This window comes from Bactrocera oleae, chromosome 3 (genome assembly GCF_042242935.1).
Source record: "Bactrocera oleae isolate idBacOlea1 chromosome 3, idBacOlea1, whole genome shotgun sequence".
Classification (NCBI taxonomy): Eukaryota; Metazoa; Arthropoda; class Insecta; order Diptera; family Tephritidae; genus Bactrocera; species Bactrocera oleae.
The window spans coordinates 1,106,114-1,119,445 of NC_091537.1; the positions used below are offsets into that span (position 1 = coordinate 1,106,114).

Genomic DNA, 13,332 nt, shown 5'->3' on the forward strand with positions numbered 1-13,332 from the left:
GGTTTTACTATAGTTTAAGCCCGAAAATATGTAAATTTAGTCCACGAATTACCATAACTCCCAAATACTACATATATTGATTTTCGTTATTCTAACAAACCTTATGCCGAACGTGACGTGTGAGTTATATATTTAAAAAAATTGCTTAAAATGTGATCTCAAGTATAAAAGTTAATCAGCCCATTTCTTTCTGTGTTCCCAATATAGCCTGTATAATAAAGTAATTTGTATCAATTCGCAGTGCGCACAGTTTATATAGACTTGTCTGGGTTAAATTTGATCTTTAGTGTGTTCTGGGAAATATGAAACAAACCAGCTTGTGAACGCCTATTCCAGTGTGAAAAACAATAATAACAACAGCAGCAAATATATTTATTTCCAACCATCAGTCCAATTCAAATGTATGTAAATACATAGACAAATTTGTGTGACTGTTAATGTCTGCCTAACTGAATATTTGCTCACACAGCCGCGAGCGAGTATGATTTTCTAATCTATTCGATGCAGTTTTGGAATTTTTGATAGCCCAAAATCCCGTTGAAATTGAAAACGACAGCAAAACAAGTATCTGCATATGTATGCAAGTGTGTATGTACATATGTATGGGATGTATATAAATGTTGAAGAAAATTGGTAACCAGAAACAACAACGCAAGCAAAGCAATTTCACAGCAAAACTAATTAGAATAGAAATCGAAAATAAAAATAAAATTTGAAAATGTTGACAAGTTTGGCTTATCGGAAACTGAACCTGCTTTTAGGCCTTACTACCTAAATATATAGGCATATACACATTCATGTGCACATACGTAATTCTAATAACTGGATGCATAAAACGCGTTTGTTGAATATTAATTTGTGTGCCATCGAAATGTTAAATACCCAGAGCTCACAATTAAGTCGCGCTTTTAAAGCTTTGACTTTGGAATGAAATTATTTGGAATGTCGCAGCCATTGGGCGCACGAATACAAAATACGAGTAAATTCTGTTGCCGACGGATGATCAGTGGACTGAAATGAAGTTTGCTGGCCTTCTAGCCAATAAATTTTATGATTCTGTTGATATACTTGTATATGCACATACATACTTACACACATATCCATAGTATTATTTTTAGTTCTCTGCTGAAAGATCCGCACGACAGTGGCAATGGTATTAATAATTACAAAAAAAAATTAATAGAAAGCATTTGGACAATGTGGCTGTGGTTAGCAGGCATTTTCGCGCGATATTAAAAATGCTTTGATAAAAAAGGAAAATATTTAAATAAATTAACTCTAGCGGCAAATTAACAATAAAGATTTTTTAATATATTCACTGTTTTTACACGCAGCGTACATTTAGAATTATGTATGTATGTACATATGTACGAGTATATAGGAGCAGCAGGAGTGGATTTTGCGGCTTAGAGTTTTAGCTGCCACACGCTGTGGCGCGGCTTTTAGTTTTTAGATTGTGGCACACGCTTTTAGAATTAATAGACAAATTTACGGCTGCTGCCTGAGCTGCTTGCCAATAACATCGACTAGAACAAAAACACATTATTTCTGTTTTGCTAACTATTCGAGCTTCACAATCGAAAATATACCATATATATTTTAGATATCCTCCATAACCCTTCCGCACCACAGGCAGGCAAAACGAACAGCAAACCAATAAACCGTAGCTTTTGAGAAGTCATATAAATAATTTTCAATAATTTTCGAGTACACTGTACCTTATTGAAACTCAAATAATATGAGTTCATCAAAAAGCAATTTTTATTATCACTTTGTATTGTTATTACTGTTGTCAACATGAAGGCCAATTTGAATAATAGTTTTCCACTGTCAATGTCATCGCCTGGTGAATAATTCCCCAGAGTGATCACTATTGTATGTTAGACCAAAATAAAGGTTTCACAGTAAACAAAAAAAAAACATAAAAATTATAATAATAACAGCAAATAACAAATAATAAATAAAATGTGAGTTGCGCATAAAGTTAATTGATGCTGTTATATCAGCTGAAAAGAGTAAGCACCAGTAACTGGCTCATTAAAAGCACCGGCGTTCAAGGTCAGCCGTAGCAAAAATGCCACAAAAATAAAGCGAATCTAAAATGAAGTGCTCGTTTTCGCGTTTTAAGCGACATAAATTATCAAATAGGTTGAATATGAAAGCAAAATCAAAAAATTTAAATATATTTATTAATGTGGATACACACCTACACAAACCATGTGAAACAGACACATGTGCCTTTAAAAATTTTAATTTGAAATCAAAAATGAGCTCAAATACAAATGAAATGCAAATAACAGAAAACGCATTCACTAAAAATTGTCTATAAATTTAGCGCTTGGGTATTGCGAAGAAATACGACTGTGTGCCCACGTTTTCAGGGCGTTGCGAATGTGCGTGCCAAAGCGGTGATGGAGCAGAGATTCAAAAACCATAGCAGATCAAAGTCAAATGCTCATTAAAGTGATATGCCGCGGGAGTCACAATGAGAAGGCGCCTCACAGGAAGCGCCAGCATTTAAAAGTAATAAGATAATGTTTCTTCTTTTGTGCGGGGTCTAGAGTGGTAGATCAGAACATCCCTATGCAAGATTCTATGAGGCGATGTTTATATAATGCCATTACTTTTTATTGCCAATATTCACATTTGAAGGCAATAATGGCAACACGTTCGAAAACAAAAATATTTTCCACATTTAGCCTATTACACACACATATGCATACACGCGCACACACGCATGATCTTTCGCCTTTTTTATGAGTTCGCTTGAATTAATAAAATCACACAATGAAACTTTTTTTAAAATAAGAAATGAAAAGTGAAAAAAGACAATGCCGCCACAACAACAACTGTGGAAAATTTTTAACAAAATGTAAATAAAGCAACAGCTGCACAAGCGAGCGTTAAAAGTTGAGCAATATTTGCCAAATGCCGTCGTCGACGCAAACAGTCACATATGCGCACACAAAAACAAGCACACACACATGCACACAACTATGTGCGTGTGTATGACAAGCGCTGGTGAACGTGAAAACAATAACGCTGCCTGCTGGTGCGCTTGTCGACGCTTTATTGATGATGTGCCACCAATGGCCGCACCGGTTTGGCTCTGTGTCAAGTCAGAATTATAGGCCGCGCCTGTGCCCTCACGCCCCCGCGCCTTCATCAAACACGGTCAGTTGCGGACAGCGCGCTCGGTTGCTCAATTGCGTCGCACATACAACTTAATTGGCCATCAAATGTGCCCAAACGTAATTAATTGAGCCGTTATTATGCGACGCTGCCACTGCTGTCGTCTGCATTAATTGTTGCTGTTTTTGCATTTCTTTATTAATGAAGTTGGCCTTTCGTGCGCCGCCGCCAACCGATACCGCTGGAACGCATCATTGGGAAACACCATTAATGAGGACGCGCGCAATACCGTTACTGTTGATAGTCGCAGCGCAGTCGTGTGGGCGGTCGGCGTGGCTAGCATTCTTCCTTACGTTTCGCGTTTTGACAGCTGCTCGGCGCGCGCGGCAATAAAAAATCATTTTCATGGCATGACATGACTGACTCGTTGGCCCACAGGTTTCACTGAAATCGAGGTACACAAGTAATACGCGACATTTGTATGGTTTTAATTGAATTTCATAAATGAACGGCAGAGAATTAATTCATTTTGTACTGAAAAGATTGAATTAAAATGCGGCGATACACATTTTGCGATACAATCGGATTTACGATGAAAATTCAGCGGTTTCGAAGCTTGTTGAATTTTGGTCTGCCATTGCAACAACAATCAAACATTTTGTAAGCATTTTTACATCAAACAATATTTATTTATAACATGCCTCTTTAAAAGATCGTATGAACCATTAGTTTAAAGCATCCAGTCACGTTTTCCAAATCATATGTTCTGCTCGTGCGAATCGTGCACAAAGTTAGGGTCTAATTCACCATAAAAGGTACTTAGGTTTTGAAACCATCGGGAAGATATTAACCTGGTGCAAATTTCTATGTCGTTTATATCGGGCTTTTCGGTAGGCATGATATGATTTCTTTATGTCGTTTCGACCATTTTTAATACGTGATCTTTAATTTATTTTCATTGTATTCATCGTGGAAAGATATCATCGTGGTTTTGGGTCTGGTGGAATCATCGGTCCGTATTTCTGTCAAAATGAATCTGGTGACACCGTTACTGTTAATGTAGAGTGGTATAGATCGATGGTATCCAACTTTTTATGGCCGCAATTGGAATAAGATGATCTTGAGAACATTTTGTTGCAACAAGACGGAGCTACGTGCCACACAGCACTTGCAACAACCGAATTATTGCGACAAAAGTTTGGAGATTCGATAATTTCAAGAAATGTGACATTGAATGGTTTCAAGAAGTTGGAATTTAACAACATTAGACTACTCCTTGTAAGGTTATTTGAAGTAATTGATCTTTAGCAATAAACTAGATTCTCTTCAAGCTTTATAAGTCAATACTGAACGTGCTATTCGTGCCATACAACTTGATTTATTGGAAAAAGTACTCGAAAATTGGGTTCATTGAATTCGGTCCTGCAAATAAAGTCATGCAGCCAATTTGAATGATGTAATATTCGTAACTTAAATATATCGATTGTACTTCACATTAAATAAAAAACATTTTAATTTCTTTAACAGTTAGTGTGTTTTTGTGTTTGAAGAAAAATCATATCACGCTTATTTGAAAACCCTATATAACAAATATAAATTGAGGCATTTTATGATGATGAGCTGAGTTGATTTTGCCATGTCCGTCTGTCTGTATGTCTGTATATATACGAAATTTTGCATCTGTCCTTTTCTTACCAAAAAACTGCTCATTTGTCGAAACGGACGATATCGGACCACTATGGCATATAGCTACCATAGAAACTGCACAATTGGAATCAAGTGCTTGTATGGAAAGATTTTTCATTTGACGAGGTATCTTCACGAAATTAGAAACGAGTTATTGTTTAAGGCAACAATATATTCTTCGCAGAAATTGTTTAGATCAGATCACTATATCATATAACTGCCATACAAATTGAATAATCGGAATCAATTTCTTCTAAGAATGCTTTTGTATTTGTGAAGGGTACTATAGCTGCGGTGCAACCGAAGTTAACGATTTTTCTTGTTATTATTCTTAGAAAGAATCCACAATTTACCTTGAAGTTCGTCTTCTACTCACCAAGCCTTACTCATTATGAGCAATTTCATAAGCGATGATCTAATTTTTATTATACTTATTCTCAGTGATAACCCAGACACACATTCAAATTGCTCCGCTGAGCAAAATACTCAAGAAATTGAAAAAATGAAGCCTGATTCACAGCAAAGTAGACAAACGTTACGTTTACATATATACAAAGTGACATAAATGTCATTTTAACAAAGCAAAAAATCAACAACCAGAAGCGCCTAAACAACGAACTTAACGCCTACAGGCGCCACCCTCCGCGCAACGATATCCGCCAACGAAGTGGGATGTCTAATTGTTCGCTATTATATTGAGAGCGAACACACACACAAACACCTTTTTATCTAGCAATGTTAATTGTATGCACATAAACTTGCACGTAATTCCGAATCAATTGACGCCAAAGTACGGGCTTCCGAAGGCCGCGCGCTGCGTGGCTGTATGGCTATGGGGCTATTCGCGATCTACATTTGTAATTGCGACATGTGGCATCTCCACAAAGCGACAAGCAAAAACAAATAGCTTTTTGTGAGGCTGTAATGCGCTTGCGGCTTGCTTGCCATTGTTGCTGTCGTTGTCACTTGTTTATTTGTGATGTAAATTTTTTTGGTTTTTTTTTTAATTTTTTTATTTATTTTTTTCATGGCTTCTGCTTGGCGGATCGCAAATTTATTGTGGCTTTTGGTTTTGTTTGTTGTGTAATTAACAAATGATACATTGCAGTCGACATTTAATAAACTGGCACGCACACACACTTAATTAAATAGACGAGTAGGCAGTGGTGGAGGGTGGCGGTACGGCCACACATCTGAATTCTAATATTCTGCGTGCCAAAGTGACATCTGAAGCCACTGGCAGCCTTAATTAATTTCCATGTTCAGGCCCCTCTACACCACCGCGCCCACCTGCCTTCAGCTAAAACCACCGAAATTCATAATGACACCACTACACCGGTGGGAATTTACTATAAGCATACACGCATACATACCAACATATAAACATATGGCACAGAAACCACGTTGTCTGCTGCTGTGCTGCGCCAAATTGAAACTCGGGATTAGTCTTTCATTCTTGCAACTTCAGCATAAAGCTTAAGATTGCTGAAACTTACTTCTTGACTGGCTACAATTTTGAGCTTCGTTCAAAAGATTTGAAAGGATTTTTTGATAATTTTCGATTCCTTTCATTTCGCAGCAGAGAAAATAGTAAGTTAACATTCTTTATAGTGAACCCGACAATCTTGACAACGTCCCTCCTCCAGCTTAAGGGTATTACTTTGTTGATTATGTCGATAATTATTTATTTTTAAAATGTTTTTATATCATTAGAACATTATCTGTCACGAACCCTTGTTGGCAGCTTCTTTTCACACTTCATTTTCAAAACCTCTATATATTCCGTCAACCTGATGGAAATATCGCTGAAATGTTATACGCCTGTTGTTTATTTGTTGTTGTTGTTTTATGCTGCGATCGACGTTCAAAGAACTGTCTCGATCCAATGGACCACAATGCAGAGAGCAATTCCCATAGTTCTCTTGGCAGTCTATTCCATGCTATCTGCTTAGTGAAGCAAGTTCTTTGTTGCAATATAAAAAGACGTATACATACATACATATGTACACACACATACGCATATTAATTTGCATTCAAAGTGAATTTAAGCTTATTATTGTATTATGATTAACACCCAGAGATTACATACACACACACACACACATGCTGGTGTATTTACATCCAGTTAATGTATTAACAACAACAACAACAATTAAACATTTACATCGTGCAACAATAACGAAAAGCGATAACAACGCGAGTGGCGCGAATAATGCCAACAACAACAACAACAATGCGTATAGTACAGCAATACTAACAACAACAACAAAACAAGCCACAGCAGTGGACCAGTGAGTCAGTGATGATGGCACCGGCATCAGCGGTCGCGGTGTGTCATTGGTGACAACAGCTGACTGTCGCATAAATCAAACAATGAATTGTACCGAATTATGACAGCGACTATGAATTTATTGCTCAACAAAAAACACGCAAATTAACAGCAACGGCAACAGCGAAATATGACAAAACATTAATGAATACATAAAGAGTGGCAACGCGATTGCAAGTGTTGTTGAAATGCGTCTGTATGTGTGTGCATGTGTGTGAGTTGGTATGTTGGGAGTTGCGAATGTTCGCACTTTTCCGCCTTTGTATCGCTTTGCCGCTGCAGAAGATAATGGTGGCAACATCCACCGCCGCCACAATGATAGCAACAACGGTTGCAATGACAGTTATACTACTTTGTGAAGCCACCAACAACAATGGTGCGTACATTAATTGTCCCACTGTCGAGTTTTGTTATTGTTTTTATTGTTGTACACTTGTTACTACTTAATCAGCTGAAATTTATGATGCGATAAGCGGTGAAATACGATGTTGGCCGATATTCATTCAAATGAAACAACAACAAAAACAAACACATAATAATAACGGCCGATTATTAAAAAACAAAAACAAAAAAAATAAAAGTGTATTTGTATATGGGCGGCCATAATAAACCATATCTGGGAATTTGGTGCTTTGTGGCTTTGTTGCTGTCTTCTGAACGTTTCAAAACCAACAAAAACGGTTCACAAGAGTTTTCGAAAATTCGAAAATTAGTGGCGATTTCTCAACTGAACAAATACTGTGGGTACAATTAGTATAGCGCCACTTAAAAATACTAATTGCGGAATGTGTCACACACACACACACACATATCCATGTGCAATGCTCACACTTATGACTGTCTCTATTTCGCAAGAAATTTAATTGCTTTCATTTACTTTTCTTTCTGCACTTTTTGCGTTCGTTGCCAAGTGAGGGCCACACGATAAATTATTTCGCTTGTGGAAGAGTTCAAGTGTCCACAAGACAAAATTTACAAATGAAAATAATGGAATCGTACAAGCGAATTAACCTGTTTTCTCTTTTTGCCCCTTGGCAGAGCTCGTTCCTGAGTGTGTGTGTGTGTGTGTGATCGTGAATATGCAAACGAGCAAAGGCCACACGACGTAAGTGGGAGGTTGGGGGGCGGTTACCACCGGCCGCCCTGAGTGCGTCGCAGCGCGAATGTATGAGTGTGTAACGAAGCGAATGTGTTTTAATTTAAATTTTCGGTAACCGAATGAATGACGAAAATAGCAAAAACAATGAAGCCAAATAAAATGGAAAACAGAAAAAAAACTAACTGCTGTAAGATTTATTGCCGCCGGTCGGGCCACTTGGTTGCCTAGCTGGCTCGCTCTACCGGCTTTGTCTGTGTGGTTGTGTCTTTTCGGTCGGCTAATATCACGACTTTTTCGGGCTACCGACCACACACATTCACATCTACAGCCACATACATGCAAGCGCATAGAAACGCATTAATAAAAAGTCATCATTTATTATTTCTAAGCAGCTCTTTCTTTTTGGCCGTTTGAAAGTGAAAGGCTGCCGCCAAACTTGCCGCAGCTGCTCTGCGCTTAGCGATCACAAACGACAAGCCGCAGCTGAGCTTTAAACTAGTAGTTGTGTGTATGTATGCACATAACTGTTATTGACGTGTGAGTATAGATGCATTTTAGTTGCACATTTCCTTGAATATCCAGTCAATGCGCGCCGGACGAGCGGCTAAATTGGGAAATGGACCCATAGATTCGCAAATACCCGTATCTGCCATCGTGTTCGGGAAGTTTTGTGGTGACGCTTTGCTACCCGCAGTTAATGTTTCCACACGAAATGTATTACAATTTGATATAGATGTGAAACAACAACAACAACCGTCATGCATGTAAACATACCATGCGAACGCAAGCAGCGGCATCTAAGCGCCGAAACTGAGAAATAAACAAAATTCATTGGTGGCTTTCAAGTTTCGCAACATTTGCACCAAAAACGCAAATCAATTTCCAAAAACCGTAAATCTTGCCGATATCCGTTGGCGCACACATTCGCTAGACAAACAAATTTATAACTGTCGATCGCATTTGGTGTTGTGAATGGCCAATAATCGGCGGCGGCGAGTTCAAGTTGCTGCTTAGTCGTCATTGTCTTTATTGTTTGGCTCAATTTGCTGCTGCTATTGTTGTTGCTTTCGCCGCTGATGATATGATTATGAGTCCGCACCGTTTGTCCTCCAACTGAGGAGCGCCCGATTTTGTCTCTTCCTCCACTTCGATTTGCAATTTGCTAAACTTTTATTGGGTTTTCGGAACGCTCGAATGCTCGATTGTTCGAGTGTTTGTGACTTTGTTCAAAGCCTTTCCATGAATTGCGATTTATTGCCAATCTTTTGTTTGATTGCGCGGATTTTTGATTTATGCTCGTACATTGTGATACTGATTGAATTGTGAAGTCGTGGACGACTGGAAATTGAGGCGACTGACTTTTGTTACATAACTTTGACATTTCAATACATAGTTACTGGCGCATCTTGCTAAGTGGACCATAAATTATAATAGTAGCTTCTTACATAAGCTCTAATTTGATAGAAAATAGTGGTCTTTATTCTCAAACCTTAATAAGGAAAGTGTTTTTTGGTAAATCACCGCAGTTCTTAGAGAGAAAAAGCACTTCAATTACTGAGCATTACGAAGACAAATGAGCTTAATGAACCTAGTATTTGAATAAAATTCTCAACAAGAAGGTCTTAACTTAGTATCTGAAGGAGTATAAAGTACTATTTTAACTTCAGTCAAGGACAACCCAGAATCGAATCCAATCTCAGTAATGAACTTCTTACCCATCATGATACCGAATCTCTTTTAGGCCTACAAAATATTTGTTAAACACGTTTACTAATCTGCTGAGCGCCGACTAGTTGCTGCCTGCATCTACGAGTACAAACAAGCACTTCCTAGTCAAAATTTCACCGACGAAGCTCATTTATTATGATGTGATCAGCGGAGGTGATTGAAAGGACAATCCACTGTGCTGTGCCAACATTGCTACATGTGTCATCTTAAATTTGTTTAGGATGCAAAAAAGTACAAAAGAAATCTTGAGAAAATTCTAAGGATATTGTAAAGTTGTCATCTCACTTCATAAAAACTCATCATTTTACATAACAACAATATTTGTATGATAAAATTGTTCTTAATAGAACTCTTACACGAGTTTCTTGTAAACTCTCGCTCATTTGTTTCTTTGGTTTCTTGTGTTTATTTTGCTTTGTGGCGAATTCTCGTCTCTTTGGTTTCGAAACTTTTCGTTGCTTATCTTTGGGTTTGGCCACTGCAAATTACGTTTGCTGTTGTGTGGCCAAAGTGGCCGTAAGTGTGCTACATGTGAGCAGAATATGGAAGTGATTGCGTATATTTGTATGTAGATATGTATGGATGCATGTATGTGCGTTTGCAAGAGTTCTTAAGTCAAGCATGACAACACACCTGTTCATATGTGTATGATTACACATACATACATACATATGTACAATATATATAGGTTGTGTTTGAAAATTTATATTGAATGCTGCCTGCAGTGAAAATAACTAGTTATTAACTACTTTCTAACTAGTTTCAACCGAAAGCATAACTAGTCGGTCGATTGTCTTGCTAGTTGCAAACAGATAGTTAACTGTATGGTTTCATGTATATTTCAAGTAACAATATTTTATTTAATTTTTTTAGGTCCTAAATGTTTTTGTATATTAGAAAAAATATTGATACGCTCTTTTTCTGAAACAACTTTTCTAATCATCGGTGTATGCTTTTCTAACTAGATCGATTTCATCCAGGAAATTTTAGTTCTAAACTGATTAGTTTGATGTTTCACTGCCGAGCGCTTTCGAGTTTCTGCTTCGCTGGGCGTTGATTTGAGCGCTCGCATTGTTGTTACAAATTATTGAAGCGCCTCAACAATTCCACCAAAGTTTTATCAGCTACTTTACTTAAAAAGTTACTAGTGATTTGCTATTGTGGTGACTGTCAAATTTGCTGTTGTTGGCAGTTGTATGTGCCTTATGCGTAACGGTTAGCCATTTCTGATTTGCATTTCCCTTATTGGAATTTTAATTGGATAATTGAAGAAGAACTCAACTCAAATGTAGGCGGCTTAATGAATAAAATATTACTTACTAAGCAATGCGAGAGCGGCAAAGAGACTGAGAGATGCACAAAGCGAGAGTAGAGCTCAATGCGATGATCGGTTAAGGGGCTAACGATCATTTACTAACAATCGTTCAACGACTTCAAAATTGTAGAATATAACAAATAGCAGTAAAAAACAAAGCAAACGATTTTGTTTGATGATTTTGGTCATTGTTGCTGCTAACCGTCTTCTCTAGCTGGCGTGACGAGTGCAATGCCCAGCGTAATTGCAAATGATTTCTGTGTCCGTCCGCCAGCACATCGGCACCTCGTTGAATAGGCAGCCTCTTCCTGTCTCTGTTCATGGCGTTGTGAATGAAATGTTAGGAGCGAGTGGTCGTTGAATAAAAAATGGCCATGAATATGCGCGATTATGCAATTGGACGAGATTTGGAGGAGAGGTGTAAAGACGCAAGGGAGATCGCAAAGCAAGTGCAGTTTACATGTACATTGTGTGTATGTGTGTGAGACCACAATAGAAAAGAATGCCGTGACTAATGAGAGACACAATTGGGGAGGGTGGTTGTTTTACAGTTACTCACCTTTTCCGTGCTGGACTGGAAGTAGTAAACCATGACGAATATCCAAATGATGCTTACAAAAACAATGAATTTCACATTGCGGCGCATTTTCCTTCTGTTGTTGTTTCTGCTGTTGCTGCCGTTAATATTACTACTGTTATTAATATTCCTGTTGTTGTTGCTACTACTGCTGCTGCTAATGCGGTTGACTTTGTAGCTTTTATTGTCGCTTTCTAGACGACAACACGTGGCACAACAGCCAGTAACACGTCCAACGTGCGTCTGTTGCTCCTGCAGTTGACGGAATGTATTGGCAGCGTTGTTGTTGTGCTTGTCGCAGCGCGTCTTATTGCTGCTAACTATATAGCGGTTGGTCTTGCTGTTGCTGTCACCGTCGCCGCAATGATTATCATAGAGATTTATGAGTGTGTTGTTGTTGGAGCTACTGCAATTGTTGCTTATTAGCGTGGTATTGTTGTTATTGATGTTGTTATTGTTCTGATTAGAATCGTTCTGGGTGCTGTTATCACCAATACTAACAACCAACAAGTTCTCTTCATCTGATTGCACCGAACTGAAATTGTTTATCGCTGCAAAGGGAACAATCAAGAGGGTGTAAATATATTTGATTAATGAGCAGTTCACTATATACATATATCATATATATATATATATATAATAATTAATACTGTAGCCTAATTGCAGTACACATTCTTGTTTCTCAAAATTAGACATCGAATTGTGCTGCTTTAAAGGTAAAAAACACTCACTTCGATTCTCACACACACACAACTATTTAGAATTATCTAAAATATGAGAAAAAATTATCAGTGCACTCATGCACTATCCATATTTAATGAGGTTTTAAAAGTCTGCCATCAATGAAATTAACTTTTTTGTGTTAATTTTTTCTAAAATGTCGCTCCATTAAGAGGTTATAGAAAAATGTTAAAAACTAAATCCACTTAAATAGTCCACAATGTTTTTTCTATAAAAACCTGTTACATTAAATATTTATGACAGTGAAATCGCGCCATTAACATTATCAAAAGAACGAAACTTTTTTTTCTGATTTTTTTTTATAAAAGCAATATTTTACAGCGCTTTAAGCCGATTTCTATCAATTAAAAGATAACGGGCAATTATAAATCAAAATATGTTTTTATGAAATCGAAATATTAAATTGAAAATACGAGCTTTATTTTTATTGCATTACCCTTCTGCATTGTTGTTGACAATATTTTCTAATATGTGCAGAGTTCTAGCATTTTTTGCGTGTAAAAACCTTTTAAGCTCCCTCGTATGACTATAAATTCGCCGTGTCGATATTAACAGATGTACATATGTATATATGTACTCTACAGATATGGCTGAATGTCATGCAATGTTTTATTTGAAGAATGCAAAAAATAATCCGAAAACATTGTATGGGGTTTCTGTTTTTTGTCAATTTCGATACGAATAATGAAACGTATTATTTCGAGATATTTTCTTTACATGCACAG

The 13,332-nt window shown here is 37.4% G+C and overlaps 1 protein-coding gene across 1 annotated transcript in view; it reads right to left on the reverse strand.

Moving 5' to 3' along the window:
- The window catches only part of Pgant2 (polypeptide N-acetylgalactosaminyltransferase 2), a 64,644-nt gene that overhangs the window by 36,899 nt on the left and 14,413 nt on the right, over positions 1-13,332 (reverse strand). Inside the window, exon 2 of the mRNA XM_014231076.3 lies at positions 11,849-12,417. Coding sequence (XP_014086551.2) covers positions 11,849-12,417 — 569 coding nt within the window. The remainder of the gene's footprint in view (positions 1-11,848; positions 12,418-13,332) is intronic.